This window comes from Macaca fascicularis, chromosome 20 (assembly GCF_037993035.2).
Source record: "Macaca fascicularis isolate 582-1 chromosome 20, T2T-MFA8v1.1".
Classification (NCBI taxonomy): domain Eukaryota; kingdom Metazoa; phylum Chordata; class Mammalia; order Primates; family Cercopithecidae; genus Macaca; species Macaca fascicularis.
The window spans coordinates 74,057,666-74,082,792 of record NC_088394.1 but is presented as its reverse complement, the minus strand read 5'-3'; the positions used below and the strand labels follow the sequence as shown (position 1 = coordinate 74,082,792).

At 41.0% G+C, this 25,127-nt stretch overlaps 1 protein-coding gene across 8 annotated transcripts in view; it reads right to left on the bottom strand.

Moving 5' to 3' along the window:
• Positions 1 to 25,127, bottom strand: part of WWOX (WW domain containing oxidoreductase) — a 1,124,793-nt gene that overhangs the window by 1,052,884 nt on the left and 46,782 nt on the right. For all 8 annotated transcript variants that reach the window (XR_010583895.2, XM_005592616.4, XM_074026754.1 and 5 more), the window contains exon 5: positions 9,365 to 9,471. Coding sequence is in view for 7 of the 8 variants with exons in the window: in XM_005592616.4 (XP_005592673.3) it covers positions 9,365 to 9,471 (107 nt within the window). In the remaining variant the exon portion in view is untranslated. The remainder of the gene's footprint in view (positions 1 to 9,364; positions 9,472 to 25,127) is intronic.

The following is a 25,127-nucleotide window of genomic DNA, read 5'->3' as shown; positions in this document are numbered from 1 at the left end:
AGAATCTACAAAAGAGTATGTGTGTCATTTCACTTCATCTTCAGGATGACCCTGAGAGTCATATTAGCATCTGCAGGTAAAACAGCCAAGGTTCAAAGAGATGACTGAGACCAGGCACGATGGTTCATGCCTGTAATCCCAGCACTTTGGGAGACCCAGGCAGGAGGATCGCCTGAGCAGAGGAATTCAAGATTTGCCTGGGCAATGTGGTGAAGCCCCTTCTCTACATTAAAAAAAAAAAAAAAAAAAATTAGCCAGGTGTGGTGGCATGAGCCTGTAGTCCCAGCTACTCGAGAGGCTGAGACGGGAGGATCGCTTGAGCCAGGAGGTCAAGGCTGCAGTGAGCCATGTTTGTGCCACTGAACACCAGCCTGGGTGACAGAGCAAGACCCTATCTCAAAACAAGAAGCAAGAGAGAGAGATGACCAAATTTTCCCAGGACACTCAGTGAGTTAGTATTCACACTGGGATTTAACCCCAGATCTGTATGACTCCAAAGCTGGGGCTACCTCTACTCCACTGGGTTGCGTCTGCATATGTAAAAGTTAGGTGCATTTTAAATATTTGTCTAAAATAAACCTTAACCTATTGCAGGGCGTGCGGCCCCAGCCTGAGACTGGCTGCTTCATCTACAGATGTTTCTCTATTTGTCCTTGCGTACGGAAGTTTTATCCCTGCAAGGGCCGTTTCTCCTCTGTTTAATCGAATACCTGTTAGTCTGAGATTCTCTAAATGCCCCACAATAAAAGTGAAAAACAGTCTCAGGTATATTTTTCCCCTCTTAAATAATGGAGCCTAAATGCCGAGTGGCCAAAAGCAGGCCTTACAGCCATTGGCTGAACACCATCTGAAGATGAAATCTGTCTCTTCAAACTATGTCAAAATTGCTTAATAAGAACTCAGGGGACCCCACATTAATGAAAGGATGCATCTGCTTTGGGTTTCACATGATTGGGAGTGATGGTTCGGAGCCAGCCACCTATGCTTGACTTTCACTCCTTAAAACTCTGCGGTTAATCACAGCCCTCATTATACAAAGGTTACAATGGATATAAAGTTTGAAAGATTCGGTTCAAGACTGCAAGCGGTGGCCAGGAACCAAAAAAAAAAAAAAAAAAAAAAGGAGAAAACACAAAGACAATGATCAAAGAACAATGAATAACAGCCAAGACTAAGTCGGTGCAAAATCTTCAGAATGAGAAATGAAATGGAAAACTTACAGGATAAGTACCAAGCACAAGTTTTAGGTATTCTGGAGACAGGAAACTCAGAATATTTTAGCAACCGATTATGTCTATGAGGGGGATGAATAATTTATTATCTGATAAAGAATCTTCCCTGAGCCTGTGACAAGAAAGGTCAAATAGACAACTGAAGTAGAACAGTAACTACACTATATACTACTTGAAAAGGAAGTCTGGAATGGAAGGGGAAGAGCTTCCTTGGCCCACGTTCATCAACTCCCTCAGATTACAGGAAGCGCGGGGGATGTACTTTTTAGGTACGCTCATATTAGGAACCCAGAAGTATTCATACAAATACATGCAAATAACGTATGAATACAATACTTGTCTAAGTCCTTGAAAAAGGCCAATCTCCCGGCATCACCCACACACCAGCTGCAAATCCTGGATCCACCCTGTATCTCCCAGCTGCATGAACCTGGGAAAGCCTATGCAGCTTCCAGCCTCTAAACTACCTCATCTGCACAATGGGTTTCACACGTAACATAAACACTTCACTGTTAAATGCTAAACACAATACCTAGTACAAAGACAGATATGAATATCCAACCCCCCACCTACAGGTGACAATAATACGACATTTTGCAAACGCCCCAAGGAAGAACTTCAGAACTTTACCTTCCTCTGTGAGCATGAGCTTATTGATTTGAACAAGTGGTTTATATGGTCCTTGCTGTTTTGCAGACTTGTTTATATCATACTTTATTTATTGAAAATCCAATACTATACAGAAAAACAATTTGTAAAGCAAAGAAATGAGGAACAAATCTAGTGGCTGATTTAGGATGAACTCTTCCCAATAATCTACAACTATTAATAATATTAATAGTGTTTATCTTTTTGTTTAGTTAAAGATCATACAGAACAATGGGGATAAGCCCTGTGACTTGTGATGCGTTGACGAACGATCATCTTTTCCAAGCCAAGTCACCAGCTTAGACAGGCATAAGGCTCGTATATTACCCACCCCACATACCACATGCCTCCCCCCGACACATATATCATAAAAGAAGGCTAAGGCCTTCCATCTGCAAAGGCAAATCATGGGACTTAAGCTTTTAGTGTCAAAGGAGATTGTGGGGAATTTCCACAAACAGTGAAGCTATACCAGCTCATAAAGTCACTGAATTTGAAGGAGGCTAAAAGTAGCTGGAGTTTTGCAGAAGTCCTTAAAAGTGCGAGCAATTTATTCCTCAGCATCCTGGCCCATCGTTCCTTAATATCATGCCATGAAAACACAGGTGTGGCAGTTTCCAGGCAGGGCAATCAACAACAACAACAAAATGAAAACACAGGTGTCAGTATCTATGAAAAGCACAGCAAAGTGTTGAGCCCATGTGCCTAATATAATGGTTGGTACTGCGTGCTCCCTATCTGAAAATAGTGTTAAAGTCATTATTTCCGACGCTTATCAATGAGGCTGCAATCACATAATGCTGTCAGTACTATCCCTACGCCTTCACTCCCACAAAATATATAGACCCAGTAACAACTCTATCGAAAACCTGAATCATTACAGCACTTCAGCAGCAAACCGTGCGGTTGCAATCAACTGAGCATGCGCTCTCCTTCTAAAACATGCACATTCTATTACCTCTGGCTAATAAATCTTTTATTTTTACCCCTCATCTCTCTGCTTTCTCAATAATCATTTTGATATAAACCATTGCTTGCTGTTCCTGATGACTAATCCCTTAATCATCTTTCCTAAATATATTCAGAGTGTATTTCTTTGTAAATACAAAAGAAAAAGCAATCACATAAATAATTAAGATGGCTTTTCAAATGACAGTTGAGTGCTAATATGAGCTACACTGGAAAATACTAATCAACAAACTAAATACACATCTATTAAAATGCAGGAGTCCAAATATATGAAGACAGAAAAAGAATTCATTGCAACTCCATGGAACTCATACTGATAAACATCCGCCCTAGAGCTCCTCTTTCAGCCTGTTGGAGAGGTTAAGAAAAGTAAGCATCACTTTGCACTTTCACGTGTGAAGAAAATATTATTATTGTTATTATTAACAGCAGCAGCTAACATTTAATTGAGTACTTAATTTATTCCACAATAGGTTAAGATTTTATATACACAGAGTCAATGTGTTTAATAGAACTACCTATGTCTCTCAATGGAGATATTATGATGTGCATTTTACAGATGAAGAAACTGAGATTTAAAGAAGTTAAGAAACTTGCCCAAGGTCATAAGATGTATCTGATTCTAACCGTTGCCACTATAATACGGCATGTTTTACAGCTATGGTTATGAACTGGGGATGACTTACACCCCCAGGAGACATATGGCAATGCCTGGAGACATTTTTGGTCATCACAAACATCCTTGGGTCACCATTCCCATACGAGAGGGGAATGGATTCAAGACACATTCCGGAAAGTCAGGGGTAAGTCGAATAGTAACTCTAAGAGAGGGCCACCTGCCCCTCTTCCCATACCAGCCCTCTCTGCCCAACCTGGTGGCCATCTCAATGTCCAGCAGATGCTGATGTTTCACAACACTTATTGGGCCCCATGCTATACTAACGGCCAGTCCCCAACAGAAGCTCTTCGGCACTCCCTGTTAAACAGACTTAGTGAGGGCCTGGCATGCATGAGGCACACTGGTTACTCATAACAATCCCTCCCCTCTCTCTCAATCCACCACCCCTGCCTCCCAGCCTCAGCCTCTTCCCTTTTCCTCCTGCAAACAACGTAGGGAGATGGATGACATCAGGTCCATCTGCTCCCACTCTACCCTACCTCCTTCTTCCACAGGATCAGAGTTTTAGATCCCAAGTTCCGGGGATCTAAAATTTAGAAAGTAAAATTTAGAAATCTAATAGAAACAGAAGAAGGAGGAACTTGGAGACCTACTAGGGTCTTTCAAGAGCTCTACACTGGAATGTCAAGGTCTTGCCATAGCTGTTCATGAAGTGTATTTTGATACCTAATAAGCTCTTGTGCTTTACATGCAATGTTCCTCGGAGGTCCTAAGATCTCAAGACAGGGAGTGGGATATGCCAGACCCCGAGAAATAAAGCAATGGAAGCCCGACTCCAATAGATACTGGGTAAAGGAAAGAATTAACCATGGTAATGCAGTAATCAGACACACCTATCATTGTCCCAGACTTAGAGAACTCACATGGAATCCTAACACGCAGACACCGCTGCTAAATAAAAGAGAATCCACTCCATCTTGAAAACAGGAAAACATCTTATTCTGCCAGCCACACTGGCCTCTTGGAATACACAGGAAAATATTAGGTGCTTGTCTTAAGAGGTGAGGGCACCAGTGTATAATTCACATAAGGATGTGAATGAGGTAGATCACATCTGTGCACTGTTCCACAACATAGGAACAAGCCCCACTGTCCCGTTTTCTTTATTTAAACATGAATGGGGGCTGATGCGCCTCCCCCTCCTCCCTCTTTTTAATTATGCCAAATGGATAAGCCTTTTAAGACAGTGGTTTACTTCTGTACTGTCCATGTTATCCTATTTTAATTGTTTTCATTTCTTCTTACTTCTAACTTTGGAGCAGCTAAAATATCTCAGCAGGAGGGCATTTTCCCATGAAATAATTAGTAGTCGTAGTAATTACATATAGGTTCTTAATATACTTCTATAGGGAATGTGTTTTCACTTAAGTTATATTTTATTAAATAGCTGCATCTCCCCAAAAGTAATTTGAGAGCTCTATAAAGGATATCTTGAATATAAAGTGATGATAGGGTAGACCAGAGTGGCTTCGTCTAAGAAATAGGATGAATCCTGAAATTAATCACTCAAACCGCAGCTAGAGAATTTGAAAGCAAAATCTGCAAAGTATGAACACTGATACTAAACACAGTAGAAAATACGGGACATGGGGTGCAGCAGACAGACTTGGAGTTTGGAAGCCACATGGACCAAGCAAGGGGCCTGATTTTGAGCTCACCAGCTGTGCAACTTGAGTGAGTTCCTTCACCCTTCTGAGCCATCCCTTGGCTCAACTGTAAAATGCAAAAAAAAAAAAAAATAGCACCAAGTTTTTGCATCCTCCCGGATAACGGATATAAAGTGCCTGACACAGCACATGACAGGGATTTGATAAATGAGGGCTGTTAGCTGTCCCATTGTGGATGTGAGAATAGCATTCCGCTGGCTAAGAGACAGACATGAATGTTCTAGAACATGGCAATCCTGGAATGTGCAGTGAAGGCAGGAAGAGGAAGAATGGGTAGAGAAGAACAACTTGGGATGGAGGAATGAACTCTTATCTCCAGAAGCAGAGCTAAGAATGCCCATGGAGCCTTGGCACATGAGAGCCTCTGCTGAGCCAAACGGTCCAAAGACTTCTGAATGAGCTTTTGCTGCAACAAAAAACTTTGGATCATTTTGAGAGCCTCCCGTGAGGCGCCAATATGTTTCAGTACCTTCCCGGCCCCGAAACTGGTATGATTCATTGTAGATAACATATGAATACGCTCAAGCTGGCCAGCAGCTTCAAAAACTGGAGTCTATCAAATTGACCTTGAGAAACACAGGAAGGTAATATTTAGCGATATGCCAGATGAAATCCTTGCACAGAGATATGAAGTGAGGAAAGGCCTGAAGGGAAGCAGGCCAGCAAATATCAACCCTCAGGGAGTTGGGGGATGACACAGAGACCAAGCCTAAGAGGTCACCAGAGCAAGAAGGCCTTACGACTTCACATCCTCTCTGCAGGGTATGAATGGTGCAATGGAATGAAATGGTAATGACAGTTTCTGGTGCTAAATCTGAGTTTCCACAATCATCGTCTTGGGGAAATGAGGAACACAATATAATGGCATACAAAGAGAACAAGTGAACAGATGAGAGATGATGAACAGGTTGAGTTTCTCCAGCCTACAACCTATCAAATCTAATTTTAAACATTCGGAGTCACATGTATTAGTTTTGTTTCTGTTCCATTTTCCTTTTCCCGTGTCCCCAACGGTGAATGATTTTCAATAATTCTTAGTCTGGGATCACTAGTCTACCTCAAGCTACTATATGTTAGAGTAAAACTATACAACAGTAAATTCTATCATCTGAAATTGACGCACAGGGACCCAATTATGGCTCAAAATATAAGAAAGAAAGACTGAACAGTGGGTCTTTGAGATCATCTATCCCATCCAACCTTTTTCCTTAAAGATGAGGAAACAGAAGCTACAAATAGATCCAGAGGCTTACCCAAGGTCCTATCGCTAATTGGGGCTGGTCCAGGAATTTCTGCTCTAAGCATCAAACGATAATTAAAATAGGATAAATGCAGATGAACGTGTTCTCATATATATTGTGTTCTCAGAAAAGAAGAGGAGAAATTTAATGATGCAAAAACAGTTGTGCTATAGCATTCTCCTCCAAGACTGGTTTAAACATGAATGGCACTGTACAATCAGGTTACTATAGTGTCACTAGGGTCCCTGGAATTTTACCTTTCCAGTTTCAAATATTACATCAAATGGGCAGAGTTTTACAATTTTGACACGCCATCCTGCTAGTGCCAAGAATACTGCAAGCCCTCAACAGTTGTCTGTCTACACTGTCAGTGGGAATGGAAATTAGAGCAACAAGATTAAGAAAATGACTCGGGAGGTCGGGAACAGTGGCTCACACCTGTAATCCCAGCACTTTGGGAGGCCTAGGTGTGCAGATCACGAGGTCAGAAGGTCGAGACTATCCTTGCCAACATGGTGAAATCTTGTCTCTACTAAAAATACAAAAATTAGCTGGGCGTGGTGATGCGTGCCTATAGTCCCAGCTACTCAGGAGGCTGAGGCAGGAAAATCGCTTAAACCCAGGAGGTGAAGGTTACAGTGAGTCGAGATCGTGCCACTGCACTCCAGCTTGGCAACAGAGTGAAACTCACTCTCAAAAAAAAAAAAAAAAGAAAGAAAGAAAATGACTCAGGAACTGTTACCAAAACTTTAAATGCATATGCCCTTTGAATCAAGGAGTCCACTGCTAAGATTCTCCCCTAGGCGTTTACTCACAAATGCGTAAATAAAGAATGTTCACAGCCGCATAGTTTAGACCCAGTATCAGATGAAATTGTAAGAAAGAATGATGCAACAAAGAGAGAACTGTGAAACACCATTGCTTGGAATAACAAATAGCAAAACAATGCCAACAACCTAAATGGCCACCAAAGGGAAGACTGGTTATAGCATAAGCACATGATGGAATATTATTTAGCAGTTAAAACAATGAAGTAGATCTATATGCACTAATAAGAGATCTCTTGTAGTACTAAGTTAAAAAAAAAAAAAGTACAGGACAGAATGTGAGTGTGTTTGCTGGTATATATATAACCTTTTTCTGGAAGAATACACAAAATAGTTAATAACGTTTACCTTCCAAGAGAAGGACCAAGAAACACTTTCACATTTCATTTTTCACCTTTCCATTCTGCATGTAGATTCAAATAAGATGCATGTATTCCCATTTGTACTCTTCTCGATACATCTCTCAAGATTACTACTATCCCACCTACTAGAGGTTATTACTTTAGTCAGAAAGACAATAAAATAATCAGAAAAAATAACACTCTGCTTTCTTTTATATTTAACCCAAAATAGTAAGTCCAGTGAGCTCAAGATAAGGGCTCATTTCAAATATACTGAATTTCAAATATTTCATCATAAATACACTGAAAAAGCAGAAATAAATCTTTTCTGTATTTTCATAACTTTTCACTCCAGAGTACCAAAAATGTTCTTAAGTACACTGTGGTCTATTTCTTCAAATGGCAAGAAATCTTTCACAGCATTCGAAAACGAAGACGGCCTCTGCAGGGTGTATCCAACCCCCTTCAGGCTCTGCTCCCAAACACGCTGCTCTGTCTCCTCCTCCCCCTCCTCCCAGGGCCTCTGCACCGGCCATTCCCCTACCCCATCTGACCCTTCTCCACCCTCCTCAGGTCTTTCTTGAGATCTTAGTTCAATCACTTCTTCCTTGGGGACTCCAAAGGTCTCCCAACTCCCTGGCATCATTACTGATTCCTATGACCACTCACTGTTTTTTCAAGTTTACAATAAGATCTGTGCTTTTTTTTTTTTTTTTTTTGACTAAATTAGTCTTTCACGATAGGCTGAAAGCTCTACAAAAACAGTGGCAATGTCTGTTGTCCTTAACAGTAGACCCCAGCACCCATAGCCTAGACTTCATGCTAAAGTGCAGTGACGTTTCAAAAATCAAACAGCTCACATCACTCTCTAGCTCAAACCCTCTAATGTCTTCCTCATCGCTATCTCAGAGTCTACCAGACACCCATCCCCCAAGAGCACCTCTCCTACCCAGTCCATTCATCTACACTCACACTAGCTTCCCTGATGATCCTTGAAATCTCCAGGCCTGTGCCTACCTCTGAGCCTTTGCATATGCTATTCTCACTGCTATGAGTACTTCTCTTGACATTTGCATGGCTTACCTCTACTTCATTCAGGTCTCGGATCAAATGTGACAACTTTGGAAGGCTCCCTGCTGATGACTCCAGCATGCTCATGCTGTCACTCCCCTCGCCTTCCTCTGCTTTACTGTCCTTTATTTATTAATATTATGGTAAATATTAAACTTGATTATGGTCTATTTTTCTTACCTAGATGGTAAGCCTACGAGGGCAGGGATTCTGTTTCATTTGATACTATATCCTTGGTCCCAAGACTAATGCAAGCCCTCAATAAATATTTATGTAGACACATATCAACATCAACTTCTATACAGACAGAGAAAAGTAAGAAATCAGAGATAGAGTTAAAGCCTACTTCTTTCTAATCTTAAAAATCATAAGCATAACAGTCTCCTAGTTGCAATTATGGGCGTTCACCACGTTTTATTTTTCTTAATAAATGAATTAAACGAATAAACATTCTCAAACTCCTGACTAATAAAGCAGATGACACTGACAATGAACTATAAACAAATGTGTGAATAATAATGGACTTGCTCATGCTTTCACTCATAAAACAAACAAAGTGAAGATGACTTTAAAAACAAAGACATGATTCCAAGACCAATAAACTTTACACACTGCACTAAAATCTCCATGTGGTGAGCCTGGCATGTGTATTTGACAATTAAAAAAAAAAACAACAGTCAAGCGCTTACCCATTCTTCTAAAATGCGTGACACTGCTTCACTCGCCCTTGCCATGTTCCTGCAGGCCAAGATCACGTGTGCACCATGGAGGGCAAAAGACTTGGCAGTTTCAAACCCTATGGTTTAAAGGAAAGTCAATGTTAGAAAACATAACATCAACATAGTGAGTCATGTTGAATGGCCTTTATCGGAGCACTACTTACATTATCCCAGGTTCTCAACCAGGGGTGATTTTGACCCCCAGGGGACAGGTACAAATGTCTGCAGACATTTTCAGTCGCCACAGTTGTGGGGTAGAGTCCTACTGGCATCTAGTGGGCAAAGGCCAGGCATGCTACAAAACATCTTACCATGAACAGGGCAGCCCCCGACAACACAGAATTATCTGGCCCGGACTGTCAACACCGTGATAGTGAGAAAACTTATCCTAGGGATGCAGTGATTTCAAAGATGAAGACCGAGCCATAGAAGAGTTCACGGCATGTCCAGCCATTTAACCATCAATAATGACCAGATCCTGTGCTCACGATAAGGACTTGATGCTCTACTCTATGGTAAGTGTCCCCAGCACCTCTGCTTCCACCACCGTCACCTAGGTTTCTTAGCCCCGTTTCCTATTTAAAACAATTAGAAAAGCTGGACAAAACAACACAGGTGCACACACACACATCTGTTTGAAGGCATCAGGAGGGCACTCTGACTGAGAATCTGGAGGGCCAAGATCTGCAAAAATTGCAAGGCCAGCATTTGGCAGTTTTTTCCCTTCAAGGCATATTTCATTTCCAAACATAGTGGTTAGAAGCCTGAGAAGATGGGCTGAGCTTTTGGCAATTTTATAACAGGGAAAAAGACCCAAATTTGAGCTCAGGACCCATCAGGAAAGGGCCACGGTACACACACCAAACCTTTGGTTGGGACCCTAAAGAGTTATACCCTCGCTGTAATAACAAGAGACAGTCCAGACTTCACAAGACTGGAAACTCAGCTTCAGGCCATTTCAATTCCTGGTTTGATTAAAGTGATCAGTCCCTATCTATCCAATTTCCAGCAGCAAGAGAAAATATTCTCTGGAGGAAGATACCATTATCTAGCGTCTCAAATTACCACTATAATTATTTCAAATACTCATATAAACTCTCAGACATTCAAACAAAATAGCTAAGCATACAAAAAGACAAAACTTCACCAAAGCCAGAGGGGAAAAAAATGGAAATAAATGCACAGGAGATCTGTCTAATCAAGTTATTCAGAAACAGTGATTAAAATAACTCTGACTGATAGGTTCAAGGAACAAAAAGGCAAGATGGAGAATTCTGCCAGGGAATTAGAAACAATAAAAAAAATCAAAGAGATATTCTGAAACTTAAACACAGTAAGAGTAATTAAGAATTCAACATATAGGTTAACAGAATACGAGACATAGCTGATGACAAGATTAAGGAAACTATAAAATAAGTTAAAAAAAATCCAAAGTGAAGCATAAAAAGAAAAACATAACTAATGCAGTAAAGCAAAGCACTGAAGAGACATATGAAACACATTCTCATATGCTCTTACACATACATGTAATTTGAGTTCCAAAAGAAGTGAAATAGATTAAGATAAGCAATATTTGAAGACAGAATGGCTGACAATGTTACAAATTCAATGACGGATATATAGCCACAAATTCAAGAATTATCCAGAGCCACAAGCAGAAATATATATGTGTATGTGTTGACAGGTATATGTATAAATGTGTGGGTCTACATGTATGTGTATATATATGTGCAAGCCACAAGCAGAAATATATGTGTACATATATATATTTATGTCTATGTGAGCCGCAAACAGAAATATATATGTGGGTGTATACCCATATGTGTATATGTGTGTGTAGACACACACATATACACATACATGTCAAACTAACGCACATCAGAGTAAACTGCTAAAAACTGCAGATAGTTTTAGAAGTAGTTAGAGACCAGTAGCTACAAGACTGATAGTTATACCTCTAAGGAAAATGATGGAAGTCACAGCTGAAAGAAATAAAACTTTCATCTTAGAATTCTATACCTAGTACAAATATTCTTGAAAAATAAAGGAGGAGGCCGGCCGCGGTGGCTCACGCCTGTAATCCCAGCACTTTGGGAGGCCAAGACAAGCGGATCATGAGGTCAGGAGATCGAGACCATCCTGGCTAACACGGTGAAACCCCGTCTCTACTAAAAATACAAAAAAAAACAAGCCGGGCGTAGTGGCGGGGGGCGCCTGTAGTCCCAGCTACTCGGGAGGCTGAGGCAGGAGAATGGCGTGAACCCAGGAGGCGGAGCTTGCAGTGAGCGGACATTGCACCACCGCACTCCAGCCTGGGCGACTGAGCAAGACTCCGTCTCAAAAAAAAAAAAAAAGAAAAAGAAAAAGAAAAAGAAAGGAGGAGAACAAAAATTTTCAGCAAACGAAAGCTGCTTTTTGTTTATCACCTGCACTACACCGAGTGTCGCGTATAGACCCACACTGCAGGAGACACTAAAGGATGCTCTTCAGGAAGGAGGAAAATGACCCCAGCTATAAACCCAGAGACTCAGAAAGTAACAAAGAGCAACATAAAGGGTAACGATATGTTAAGATCCAAATGGTAAGAGTAATAAACTCTATGAGTTTTAAAATACATAGCAAAAATTACTGTATCAATAATAATAATAATAATGCTTAACCTAGGAGGTGAGTAATGGAAGTAAAGCTTCCTAAGGTTCTTGTCTTCTCCAGGAAGTGATATAATACTGATTTATATTACATTTTAATAAGTCAAAGATGCAAGCTGTAAATCTCTACAAATTTAACAAGCTAATGGAGAAGAAAAGTCGAATGACAAAAAGGCAAGAAAGGAGAGAAGATGACTAGGTACAGTGGCCTGTAATTCTAGCACTTTGGGAGGCCAAGGCATGAGAATCACTTGAGACCAGCTTGGGCAACATAGCAAAACTCTGTCTATACAAAAATTAAAATTAAAAAAGAAATAGCCAGGTGTGGTGGCAGGCACCTGTAGTTCCAACTACTCAGAAGGCTGACATGGGGGGATTGCTTGAGTCCAAGAGTTCAAGGTCACAGTGAACTATGACCATGCCACTGAACTCTAGCCTGGGTGACAGAGCAAGGCCCTGTCTCAATTTAAATGAAAGAAAGAAAGGAAAGAAAAAGAAAAAGAGAAAGAAAGAGAGAGAGAGGGAGGAAAGGAAAAGAAAAAAGAGAAAGAAGAATATAGAATAACTTAACAGGAAGCCAATAATAAGGTGGTATATTTAAGCCCAAACCCAAATATCTTTGTCATTACATTAAATATAAATGGCCTAAAGACAGCAATTAAAAGAAAAAAGTTGTCAGACTGAAGAAAACATATATATATATATATATATATATATATATATTCTCCTTATAAAATAATGTGCATTATGTTTTGTACCTTTAAACACAAGGATAAAAAAATCGAAGTAAAAGAATGGAAAATATATACGGTATAATGTGGGCCAAAAGAAATCTGATGCAGCTATACTAATTTCAGAAAAAGGAGACTCTAAAGCAAGAAGCATTACAAGAGAAAGCACTGACCATTTCACAATGGTAAATTTCAACCCACCAAGAATACATGACAATTCTAAATTTATATGTACTTAATAATAGAGCCTCCCATATATGTCAACAATTGACAGAATCAGGAGAATAAATGGAGAAATTCACAATTATAATGGAAGATTTTAACATACCCCTCTTAGTAGCAGATAAAATAAGCAGCCAAACACAAAGTATATAGAAGGTTTGAACAACTTAATTGATAAACTGAAAATAATTGAATATGATAAACGCTGAAAACAACAGCAAAATATACTCAAGTACTTCAAGAATACTTACAAAAACTGATGATTTGCAGGGCCAAAAGCAAGTCTCAACAAATTTCAAAAGATTAAAATTAGAGAGCATGATCTTTGATCGCAATGGAATTAAATTATAAATCAATAACAAGATCCCAGAAAATTCTCCTTTCTGGAAATATATGTATAAATAAATAAGACATTATGGCTCAAAAAATTACAATGAAAGTTAGAAATATTTTAAACTCAATAATTACAAACATATATACAAAGTTATGGAGTATAGCTAAAGCCATGGTTAAAAGAAAATCTACAGCCTTAACTACATATATTAAAAAGAAGGCCAGGCACAGTGGCTCATGGCTGTAATCCCAGCAATTTGGGTAGCCGAGGTGGGTAGATCACTTGAGCCCAGGAGTTCAAGACCAGCCTGGGCAACACGGCAAAATTACATCTCTACAAAAAATTAGCTGGGCGCGGTGGTGCACACCTGTGGTCCCAGCTACTCAGGAGGATGATCATGTCACTTCACTCCAGTCTGGGTGACAGAGTGAGATCCTGTTTCAAGAAAAAAAAAAAAGAAACAAAAGAAGATGATCTAAGCATCCATTACCTTAGGAAAATAACCCAGCACATTAAGCTTAAAGAAAGCAGAACGATGGAAATAGAAGGAGAAAGGAGAAAGGAGAAACTTATAAATATAAAACAAACATAAAATACAGAGAAAGAAAGAAGTTAAAAGTCTGTTAATTGAAAAGACTAATAAAATTGATAAAGGGCTAGCAAGACTGATAGAGAGAGAGACAGACACAGAAAGAGAGGGCACGAATGACCAATATCGGGGACGAATAAAAGGACATCATCAGGTCACATTAAAGCATAAGCAACAAAAGCAAAACCAGACTAGTGAGATTACATAAAACTAAAAAGCTTCTGCACATTAAAGAAAACCATCAAGACACCGAAAGGGCAAGCTACAAAATAGTAAAAACAAAATACTTGCAAACCTCATAACTGATAGTGTTCATATCCAAAATATATAAGGAACTCCTAAAACCCAACAGCCAAAAAAAAAAAAAAAAAAAAAAACACAGATCTTAAAAACAAGTAAAGGAACCGAACAGACATTTCTCCAAAGAAAACATACAAATGGCCAAGTGTATGAAAAGTGGAAAATGCACTAATCTCCAGGAAAATGCAAATTGAAATCACAGTGAGATGTCATCTCACACCTGTTAAGATGGTTCTCATCATGAAATGAAAGATAAGTGTGGTTGAGGGTGTGGAAACAAGAGATCCCTTGTGCGTGAGAAACTTACATTCCTTAGTGGAATGTAAATTGGTGCAGCCACTATGAAAAACAGTACGGAGTTTCCTCAAAAAATTAAACATAGAATTAAAAATTGCTGCATTAGGATCCAGCAATCCCACTTCTGGATACACATCCAAAGGAACTCAAATCAGGATCACAACGATATGTCTGCCCTCTCATGTTCACTGTAGCATTATTCATACTAGCCAAGACATGGAAGCAGCCTAGATTTCTACTGATGAATGAATGGATAAAGGAAATGTGGAAGACACACACACACACACACGCGCACACACACACACACACAATGGAATATTATTCAGCCTTAGGAATGAAGGAAATTCTGCTATTTGCAACAACATGGATGAACCTGAACGACATTATGCTAAGTGAAATAAGCCAGACACAGAAGGACAAATACTATATGATACAATTTATATGAGGAATCTAAGACACTCAAACTCACAGAGGCAAAATATAGAATGGTGGTTGCGAAGGGCTGGGGAGAGAGACAAACAACGAGGTATTATCCAAAGGGTATGAAGTTTCAGGTATGCCAGATGGAAAAGCCCTAGAGATCTACCATACAGCACTGTGCCCATATTGTATCATGTACTTATAAATTATGATAATGGCTTCACAGGTATATACTTATCTCCAAACTTATCAAGTTCTATACATCAAATACATACAGCTTTTTGTATGTCAATCATACCTCAATAAAGTTGTTTTTAAAAATGAAAAATAAAGAAAAGGACTACAGATCCTACGAACCGTAAGAAAATCTTAAGATATGGTTAACAACTTTATACCAATGAATTTACAATACAGGAAAAAAAGACAAATTCCTAGAAAAACACTACAAAAAAAGTTGCCACAAGAAGAAATGGAAAACTGAAAAGTTCTGTATGTTTAAAAAAAATGAATCTATATTTTAAAGTCATCTCAAAAAAGGGGAAAGTTGAGGAGGGGAAGAGATGGGAGGGAGGAAAAAGAAGAGGCAGTCTAATCCAGAGCTTGAACACCAAGTCACTGCTCTAAACTAAAAAATACCATATTTTGTAATCTATGGTGGAAGACCATATAGAGTACAGTACAACAATGAAGTAGTCAACTCTACTAGAGAAAGCAGCAATGTAGTTCAGCCAAATCCATGTCAAATGGCCATAAATTATTGTTTACAAGATAATGTTAACATGCATGGAAAATCAGCATACCGTTATCTTCCTGACATCACCATGTGGAAGAGCCTAGTAAAGTCCATTCATTCAATCACCCCCACAGGCCTAATCTTCACAGAGAACAGTCGATTTATATAGACTACTTCTCGAGGGAAGTCAGCATAGCACAGAGGAAGACTCAAGTTGGACACACTTGTGTCGCTGCCAGTTCTAACCACGTACCAGCTGTGGGATCTAAGGTCACGCCTTGAACCCATGTGAAACTCAGTTATCGTTTCTGTAAAATGGGGAATAAGTGGTAAACATATACTGAGAGCCTAACATAATCATAGTAGGTGGAAAACAAATGTTAGTTGCCTGCTTTTTGCAAAACCCTTGGTGTCCTATGCCTCTTCCACAATTTGTATGACCTACCAAATCCAGCACAGTCACTATGACTAAAAAATTAAAACTTGCTCCTAGATGTGCTACCAGTGGTAACCTGAGGGTGAGTGACTTTAACACCAACCAGAATTCAAAGAAATCAGCCACGGGCTCCACCATTCCGTCTGTCTGAATACGGGCTCTGGAGCACAATGTAACCTCATTGCTGAGACAACCTGAAATTATTTTTTGAGATTTTGCCAAATCCCGTATTCCAAAATACATACATATCACCTAAAGATGACCTCTGATACTTAAATCAGATGCTGAAATAGTGCACAAAGGATTTCAAACCTGAAGTATTTAACACCTAAATCCGTTTGCCTCCCCTTGGGTATGTGTGTAGTAAAAAGTGTTTGAAGCTGTCATCTCCAACCTTTCAAGAAAGAGGACAATCATCTCAAATTAACTGATTTTTACCTGTGATGCCAATGTCACCCCTCATCACCAGTGAGCAAAAGACACCTAGATCATTTGGGGAAAATGAGAGAAGTAAAATGCCAGGTTTTGTAGCCCGGCTGGCTGGGGGCGGGCACCGAACAAAGTCTTGCTGACAGATCTGTCCCATCAATCAGGCTAATGAGATGGTGACAGCCATATGCAAGCAACACAGAGTGACCAAACACAACTGCACTTGTGAGCCCGGGACTTCACGCACCCAGAAGATCTCGGAGGGAATGGTGGACTCTGGGTCCCTTTGAAATTTCCAGGTCAAAGCAATGATCAGGAATATCTGTATTCACAATTTCATCACAGGGTATTAAAAAAAAATGATGTAAGAGAGTGGAAATGAGAGTAAACACAATTCTTATTCGTTACCAGCTATGTTTTTAACAGATTGAGAAAGCATTGATATAACCCAAGGCCAGGCAGGTTCCAGAGCTTGATTGATTGACTGACTGACTGAGACAGAATCTCGCTCTGTCACCCGGGCTGGAGGGCAGTGACGCAATCTGCAACCTCCGCTCACTGCAACCTCCACCTCCAGGATTCAAGCAATTCTCATGTCTCGGCCACCCCAGCAGCTGGGATTACAGGCGCGTGCCACCACACCCAGCTAATTTTTGTATTTTTAGTAGAGATGGGGTTTCACCATGTTGGCCAGACTGGTCTCTAACTCCTGACCTCAAGTGATCCACCCACCTTGGCCTTCCAAAGTGCTGGGATTACAGGCATGAGCCACCACGCTCAGTCCAGAGCTTTATTTATCCAGTTTCTCAGGTTAGCGGTAAGTTCCTTGAGCCTTGCACCCTCCCATCTTCGTATTTTGGCAGACTAGCACCCAGTAGGATTCAATAAATATCTGCTGAAGGAACAAATGGTTCTTGCAGACCGCTAATAGGCTGCAGTTCTGGACTATTTTAAAACAATCCAGGCTGTTTCAAACTGCAACACGGATGGCCCTCTTCCTTCCTTTATAATAATGCATAAATATTAAAATCCTGCAAAGATACCGCTCGCCATAGTTTTGAATGATGCTACCAAGAAATCTGTGGGGAAAAGCATGCCGTTTTTCTATCAAATTTTATTTTCCCAAAAATACCTGTTAAGTCATGCTATCTGACTTGACAAAATAATCCACGGCAAAGGACTTTTTATTACCAGAAAGGGCACATCTGACAAGAGAGCGGCAACAGGCTACAGGCTCAAGCTTCCGCCCTCTCTCCTTTAGAGAACTCTGACTGTAGTTATGGGTAAGCCATCTGTCTCTGTGTCTTGTGAAATTACACTCTGGTTCTTACATCTTCCTTTATCTAAGCAATGCATTACCCGTTGCTAGTCTACTTTTAAAAGCTGCAATAGACAACTCCATTTTCTCACTCTTTACAATTGCCTTTGGAACAAAAACAAAGCATGGCTATTTCAAAAGATGATAGTTTAACAGGAAGGACAATAACACTTTTATAGTAAACCATATCTCTAGAGTGTGGAGTTTTATATAAAAAAAGTTTAATAATGCTACCTACTGTTAAAGTCCTGGATAAAACCCAGGAGAATAACAGCCCTCACTCTTGTAATATCGCAGCTGATGGCCAGTTTAATTAGCTAAATGTAGTAGTGCTAAGCCTGTTCTGCACAGTGCCAAAGTTTGTGCAAAATAATGAAGGCAATGGTTTACTAAATTTAATAACCTGATTCATCTTATAAAAAATTAACTTTATGACAATGTTTAAATTAAACTAGCTTAACTGCATGGAGATGGCAAGAGTGTGTTCTGAAGAATATTTAAACCTAATAATACCAAGAAAATAAAGAAAGACGTTTTAAAGCAATGAGCAGCATCAGTTTTTCTAACACTTGTTACATCAGATCCAATCAGAAAAATGACGTGGCCATGGAGGCTTAATAGCTCACTGTCTTGTGTTTTAAGCTTTCAACAAAAACATTCAAGTTCTACAAAATGGAAAAGGTGCAAAGTAATTTAAATACCTACTTATACTATCGTACATAGTTTTCACTCTTTAGAACAGAGGTCACAAACTGATGATCCAAGGACAAGTCAAGCCCACAGACCTGTTTTGTGTGGCCCACATTTTCTTCCCTTCCCTTCCTTCCTTCCTCCCTCCCTTGCTCCTTCCCTCCTTTCTTTCCACCATTTCTCCTCCCTCCCTCCCTCCCTCCCTCCCTCCCTCCCTCCCTCCCTCCCTCCTTCCTTCCTTCCTTCCTTCCTTCCTTCCTTCCTTCCTTCCTTCCTTCCTAATTTGAATTAGTTGCCAGCATTAAAACACTGGGGAGATCACAGGTCCAAAGCTAGATGTGCAGCTTCTCTGAAAAAGTTTACAGCGGGAGCACACTAGGTCCCCAATCCCACGTGGTGACAGGTTAGCTGGGAAGCCACTGTTAGCTAGAGGTGGGGTTTGAGCTTTCTAGTTGGTCATGTGGGCCATGGTCATCACCCGCGCTGCTGGCATTACCCACCAGGCCACTGCAGGCACCTGATGCTCAGTGCACACTATCCAGGAAACATCCTTGTTGGAGACATGACTCAAGCCTTACCACAAAACATCCTCAGTCCAAATGTTCACAACTGAATCACTGAATCTCAAAGAACATCTTCCACTGATGTGGTTGAGATTTTATTTAAACCATGTCAAACCCTACTCTGTCAAGCGTGAGAATACTAGGATGCTAGCAATGCCTTGGAAAATGCCACAGTAGCACTTGGCTTTGCATGGACAGAGAAGCACAAGGGCAGTAGCTCAGGGATCTGCAGGAGCTTGGACCCATGGTGCAAGCTCCTTTGCATTTCACAAAGGTCACTGAGTGGCAGGAGAACCTCTGGGCCAATAACTCCTCTGGAATGAGAGATAAAGATGAAACAGGCAAGCAAAAAGGCAGGGTGCTTGGCAAAAAAATAAAAATAAAAAATAAAATAAATCAAGAATTGGGGAGCAACTCCGTGTGAATAAATTACATGAATGCAACGGAGATAAAGCTCCATGCAGCAAGCGAAAACTGTGGGACTCCTCGGCAGGCAGCAGTAGCCTGTGGATTTAGGCAGGGAGTAAACGCTATGAGTTATTATTCATATTATTATTTTATCCATTTAGGGTACCTCCAGGGGTCACAGTGGACTCGCTCAAGATACTGTGGCCTTGTGACCAGCCAGGAATGGACGAGGTGCCCTCTTATCCTGAGCGGTTCAAGGTATAAGTTAGAAAATCATGTAGGAAGCAAAAAAAATCTACAAAGCCAGTGACCGCCTAAGTCTAGGTGTCCAGGATGCCCCGTGGGCCACTGGTGAGCTCAGCGAGTTATTTACCCAGACAGGAAACGCAAAGGGAGAAACGGCTTGGGCGTGGTGGTGGAGCGCATCGGAGCAGGCAGCCGCACCCCGTGAGACTCACTGGTAGGTTGGACAGGTGGGGACAGAGTCACCCACAGAATCCTCAGGCACAAAAAACGTCAAGGTGGGAACCCTGTCCCCTCAAATACTGACAAAGCTCCCACGGAAGTAGGAGCTAAGAAAAATGCAGCCAGGAAGGTTCCTTCTGGTTTAAGTTTTTTAATTTTCTCCCTATTGTGGATGTACTTGGGCAGTGTCCCCATTTACTGTAAATTATGGTTTTAATTATCATTTTTATCAAGGTGCCCAAAGGAGTTGAGGCTTACAATATCCGTAATTTCTAATGGGTTGTTATTATTAATTTATAATTGTGAAACACTGGGGACAAATGTTACTCGTAACACGGCACAATTAAAAGGCCACAGAGATGCTGATTTCCAGCCCCCTCCAGCCCTGCCCCACAAACATAGCACTCAAATGATCCTTAGGAACAAATCAACAAGTTGCAGAATCTTCCAGCACACATCCTCTTCCTCCCTGGAGATCTGCCATTGTGTATAGAGCAAGAAGATAGGCCTAACGTCTTTCAGCTTGGGTTAGATTTGGGGACAATTCAAATGTGGGACTGTTTTTGTATTCACCAACTACCAGCTTTAAGGATGAGAGTTTCTCCTATATCCTCCTAAAAGTAGGAAGACCACACTTTCCAAACTAATCTGATTAATGTAAATGAAATTACAGTGACATGACATTGACGATGATCCTGAAATCCAACTCCCCCACGGGCATTTCCAGATGAAGTTCTAAGATGTATATTCACCATGCCTATATGCTCAATGCCACATCTGCAATGACTAGATAATCCATACCGCTGTTTCCGTAGTTACTTTAATTACCTGAATGATCATATTTACCTCCCACGCCATTTCAATTACATAGTTCTGAGTCCCAAAGAGTTAGAGATCACGCTTACTAAACACGATCCACAGCTGCCAACTCTTAAGAAATTACAAAACTACACAGGTCTCTCTAGAGAAAAATAAGTCATAGCCAGCCCTGCTTTTTAAATGTATGTGTTATATACAGCCAGCAACAGATCCCTACAGAGCTTCCTGAATAGCCCTAATAACATAAATACATCTCAAATATATTTATCAAAAAAAAGATACCAATTCAAGAAGTGGGAAATGGGTCAGTTCACGTGGAACATCTTTAAAATACACCAGGCTGTATCTGCATGCTTTAGGCAGTACAAGGCTGAGGCCGTAATGTTTTGTAAAGCTGCGCAATAAATCCCAATTCACTGTATGAGATCTCTTGAGAGGCAAGACTGACCCCAGGCTGGCTACTAGTGCTGTCACTGTGCTAGGTGAATAAGTTCTCATTTAACCTACCAGTGACAGTCCTGGTTAGGAATGAGTGACAAAAGTACCCAAAGATTACAACTAACATGGTCGTAGACAGGCAAATGCAGACAGAGATTCTATACAAGTAACTACATCGAGCGGCATTCCTGTCGGTAAAGATGTAGGGGAACCACGCAACTTCATAGATTAATGAGGGAGGGGGGATAGGAAATGGCTTAACATATTTGGGGGCAGTTGGGACATGGCTATCAAATTTGAAATGGACATGCTCTTTGACCCAGCCACAACCAGAAATTTATCCTACAAATAGACTTGCTGACATAAGCAAATATGTGGGAGGAATATTCAATACAGCATTATCTACAACAGACTGCAATCAACCAAAATGTTTTATCAATTAGGTTAAATAAATTATATTGCATGAATAGGACAAAATACTGTATTGCACCTAAAAAGAGTGAGGAGAAATGATCTGGAGATGCAAGGAAACATATCTGCGTTATAGTATTAAGAAAAAAAGTCAAAGTACTGAACAGCGTGCACATAAGACACAAAGTGGTTAAACAGGTGCCAACATTGATTACTGCAGGAGAGAGTTATCAGTTGGGGGCAGGAAAACTTCTGCATTTCGTAATGTCGACGCTATTTCAATTTTTAGCACATGCATGCACGCCTGCTATAGGAAAAAACTAAAAGTAACAAACCAAATGCTATCTAATTGACAATTCATGGGCCTTTATGAATTTTAATACAGAGCAATCAAGGCCAGTGAGAAAAAAAGGGAGGAGCCTATTTGTATTCCAAACAAGGTATTTCCTGAGCATCCTGATTTACAGAAAGGATGCTGTAATGTCCAGGTAAGGAGGAGGACTTGGGAGTGTTACTCTTGGCTGGGTACCACGCCACGTGCTTTATGAAACACATTAATTCTAAGGCCTTCTCTACAGACACCCTATAAACTGTCATTGTCATTTCATGTAAGAGAAAAACCACGGATCCCCAACGTTAAAGAACTCACAAGATCAGAGGGCAAAAAAGGGGGAGAACCCCAATGGGCATTATAGCCTGAGTTCAAGCAGGTGTACCCCACCATCAGGCCCCCCCCAACTACCGCAATCACTGTGTGACTGTGGATTTGTGATATTGTGATACAGTAAGAAACACATATTGGGTCTTCATCCAGGTTCCTGGCACAGAGCTCCTAAAATTCTTGAAATTGGCCAGACGCAGGGTCTCATGACTGTAATCCTAGCACTTTGGGAGGCTGAGGAAAGAGGATCACTTAAACCCAAGCATTTGAGAACAGCCTTAGCAATATAGTGAGATCCGATCTCCAAAAAAAAAAAAAATAGTGGCGCACAGCACCGTACACCTGTAGTCCCAGTTACTCAGGAGGCTGATGTGGGAGGATCACTTGAGCCCAGAAGTTGGAGGCTGCAGTGAGCCATGACTGCACCACTACACTCCAGCCTGGGTGGGTGACAGAGCGAGACCCTGTTTAAAAAAACAAAAACCTTTGAAATTTTCTGAGCAATATGAGTGAAGGGAGTGTCTTTTATTAGTCATGATTAGAGAGTTGGATCCCCCACATTCCCTACCTTAGGGGAAGGGGAGGGGCTGGAGATTGTCTTAATCACCAATGGCCAGTGATTTAAGTAATCATGCCCAGGGTAACAAAACCTCCCTAAGACTCCTAAATGGCCAGGCACAGTGGCTGACACCTGTAATCCCAGCACTTTGGGAGGCTGAGGCAGGAGGATCGCTTGAGCTTTGGAGTTCAAGACCAGCCTGGGTGATATATTGAGACCTCGTCTCTACTAAACAAAACAAAACAAAAAAACTTAGCCAGGCATGGTGGTGTGTGACTGTAGTCCCAGCTATTCAGGAGGCTGAGGCAGGAGGATGGCTTTAGCCAGGGAGGTCCTGGCTGCAATGAGCCATGATTGCATGATTGCACCACTGCACTCCAGCCTGGGCAACAGAGTGAGACCCTATCTCAAAACAACAACAAAAAATCCTAAACGATAGGGTTTGGAGAGCTTCCAGATTGCTGAGCGTGTGGTGCCTAGAGAGGGGCATGCTGGGAGAGGGTATGGAAGCTCCAAATCCCTTCCCCATGCCTGGCCCTATGTACCGCTTCATCTGTATTCTTCGTAATATCCTTTATCATAAACAGGTAAACATAAGTAAATATTTCCCTGAGTTTTATGAGCCATTATAGCAAATTATCAAACCTGAGGAGATGATCATGGGAACCCCAATGTGTAAAGTGGGTCAGAAGTGCACATGATAATCTTGAACTTGCTACTGGCATTTGAAATAGGGGACGATCCTGTAGGGCTGAGCCCTCAACCATGGGGTCTGTGCTGACTCTGGGTCGTTAGTGTCAAAACGGAATTGTAGGACACCGCGCTGGGGTCCAGAAAATTGGAGAATTACTTAAAATGAGGGAACACTCCACACATTTGGCATGGGAAGGGCTCTGTATGGGAGAAGAGGAAGACACAGTGTTTCCTACCTTTAGGGTTAAGAGCACACACTAGAAGCAGCTCCTTGAGGCAGGAGAAACCAGCCTGGAACGCCCCCATCAGCCTCACACCCCGCAGAGTCTTGACTGTCTATCAAATATGATTCATGGGATTTGCTATCTATTCTCTGTGGATATTATGAGACACTTGCTTCTCATATGTGAACATGCTTGGCATGTGTATAACATAAGTTAAACCAAAGAGGGAGAAGTGGTCCAAACGCCACCTGTTTCATCAAAAGCCTACCAGTGCTCCCTTCAGTGTGATCCCACCAAGGTACAGAATTGAGGTCTCTTCGGCTACTAGATTACGTAAACCCACCTGCTTTATGGAATCCCTCCCCAAACTGTGATGCATTGGCAAATGTTCTTCTCTCTTACTTGATATTTCATCTTGGGGCTCAGAATTAACACTGTCCTTTGCTTTTCCAAACATTTATCTGTAAGGGCTGTGAGATGGGATCACTAATCCACAGGAATAAAAGTTTTTTATCTATATTCTTCCAAGGTCAATAGTTTACAATTATAGACTTAATTTAACCCCATTTCTATACTTCCAAACAGTAAAAAACGATCTTAACAGCATGACTGCTACAAGTTATACTTAATTGTTTTTTCTTTAATTTCCAAAAATCTTCACTGTCAAACTTTAAAGAACCAACTGTATTAATGTCCAATGCAAAGGCCAGCCAGGCACAGTGGCTCATAGTATAATCCCAGCACTTTAGGAGGCCAAGGTGGGAGGATCACTTGAGCTTAGAAATTTGAGGTTACAGTGAGCTACGGTCGTGCCACTGCCCTCCAGCCTGAGTGATGGAGCAGAGTTCTGTCTCAAAAAAAATAAAACATAAAGACCCTTCACCAATAAAAAGAAAGTGACACCACATGAAATTTTTTGTAATCAAAGTATACATGGCACTTTTTTTTTTTTTTTTTTGAGACAGAGTCTCACTCTGTTGCCCAGGCTGGAGTGCAGTGGCGTGATCTCTGCTCACTGCAAGTTCTGCCTCTCGGGTTCACGCCATTCTCCTGCCTCAGACTCCCGAGTAGCTGGGACTACAGGCGCCCGCCACCACGCCCGGCTAATTTTGTGTATTTTTAGTAGAGACGGGGTTTCACCGTGTTAGCCAGGATGGTCTCGATCTCCTGACCTCATGATCCACCCACCTCGGCCTCCCAAAGTGCTGAGATTACAGACGTGAGCCACTGCGCCCGGCCAACATGGCACTTTTATAAACTTGTCTGAGAACCCTAGGAAGAAAAATAAAACAGGACAAAATAAAAACATAGATGCCTCCTTTAAAAAAAAAAGAAATGTAACCGA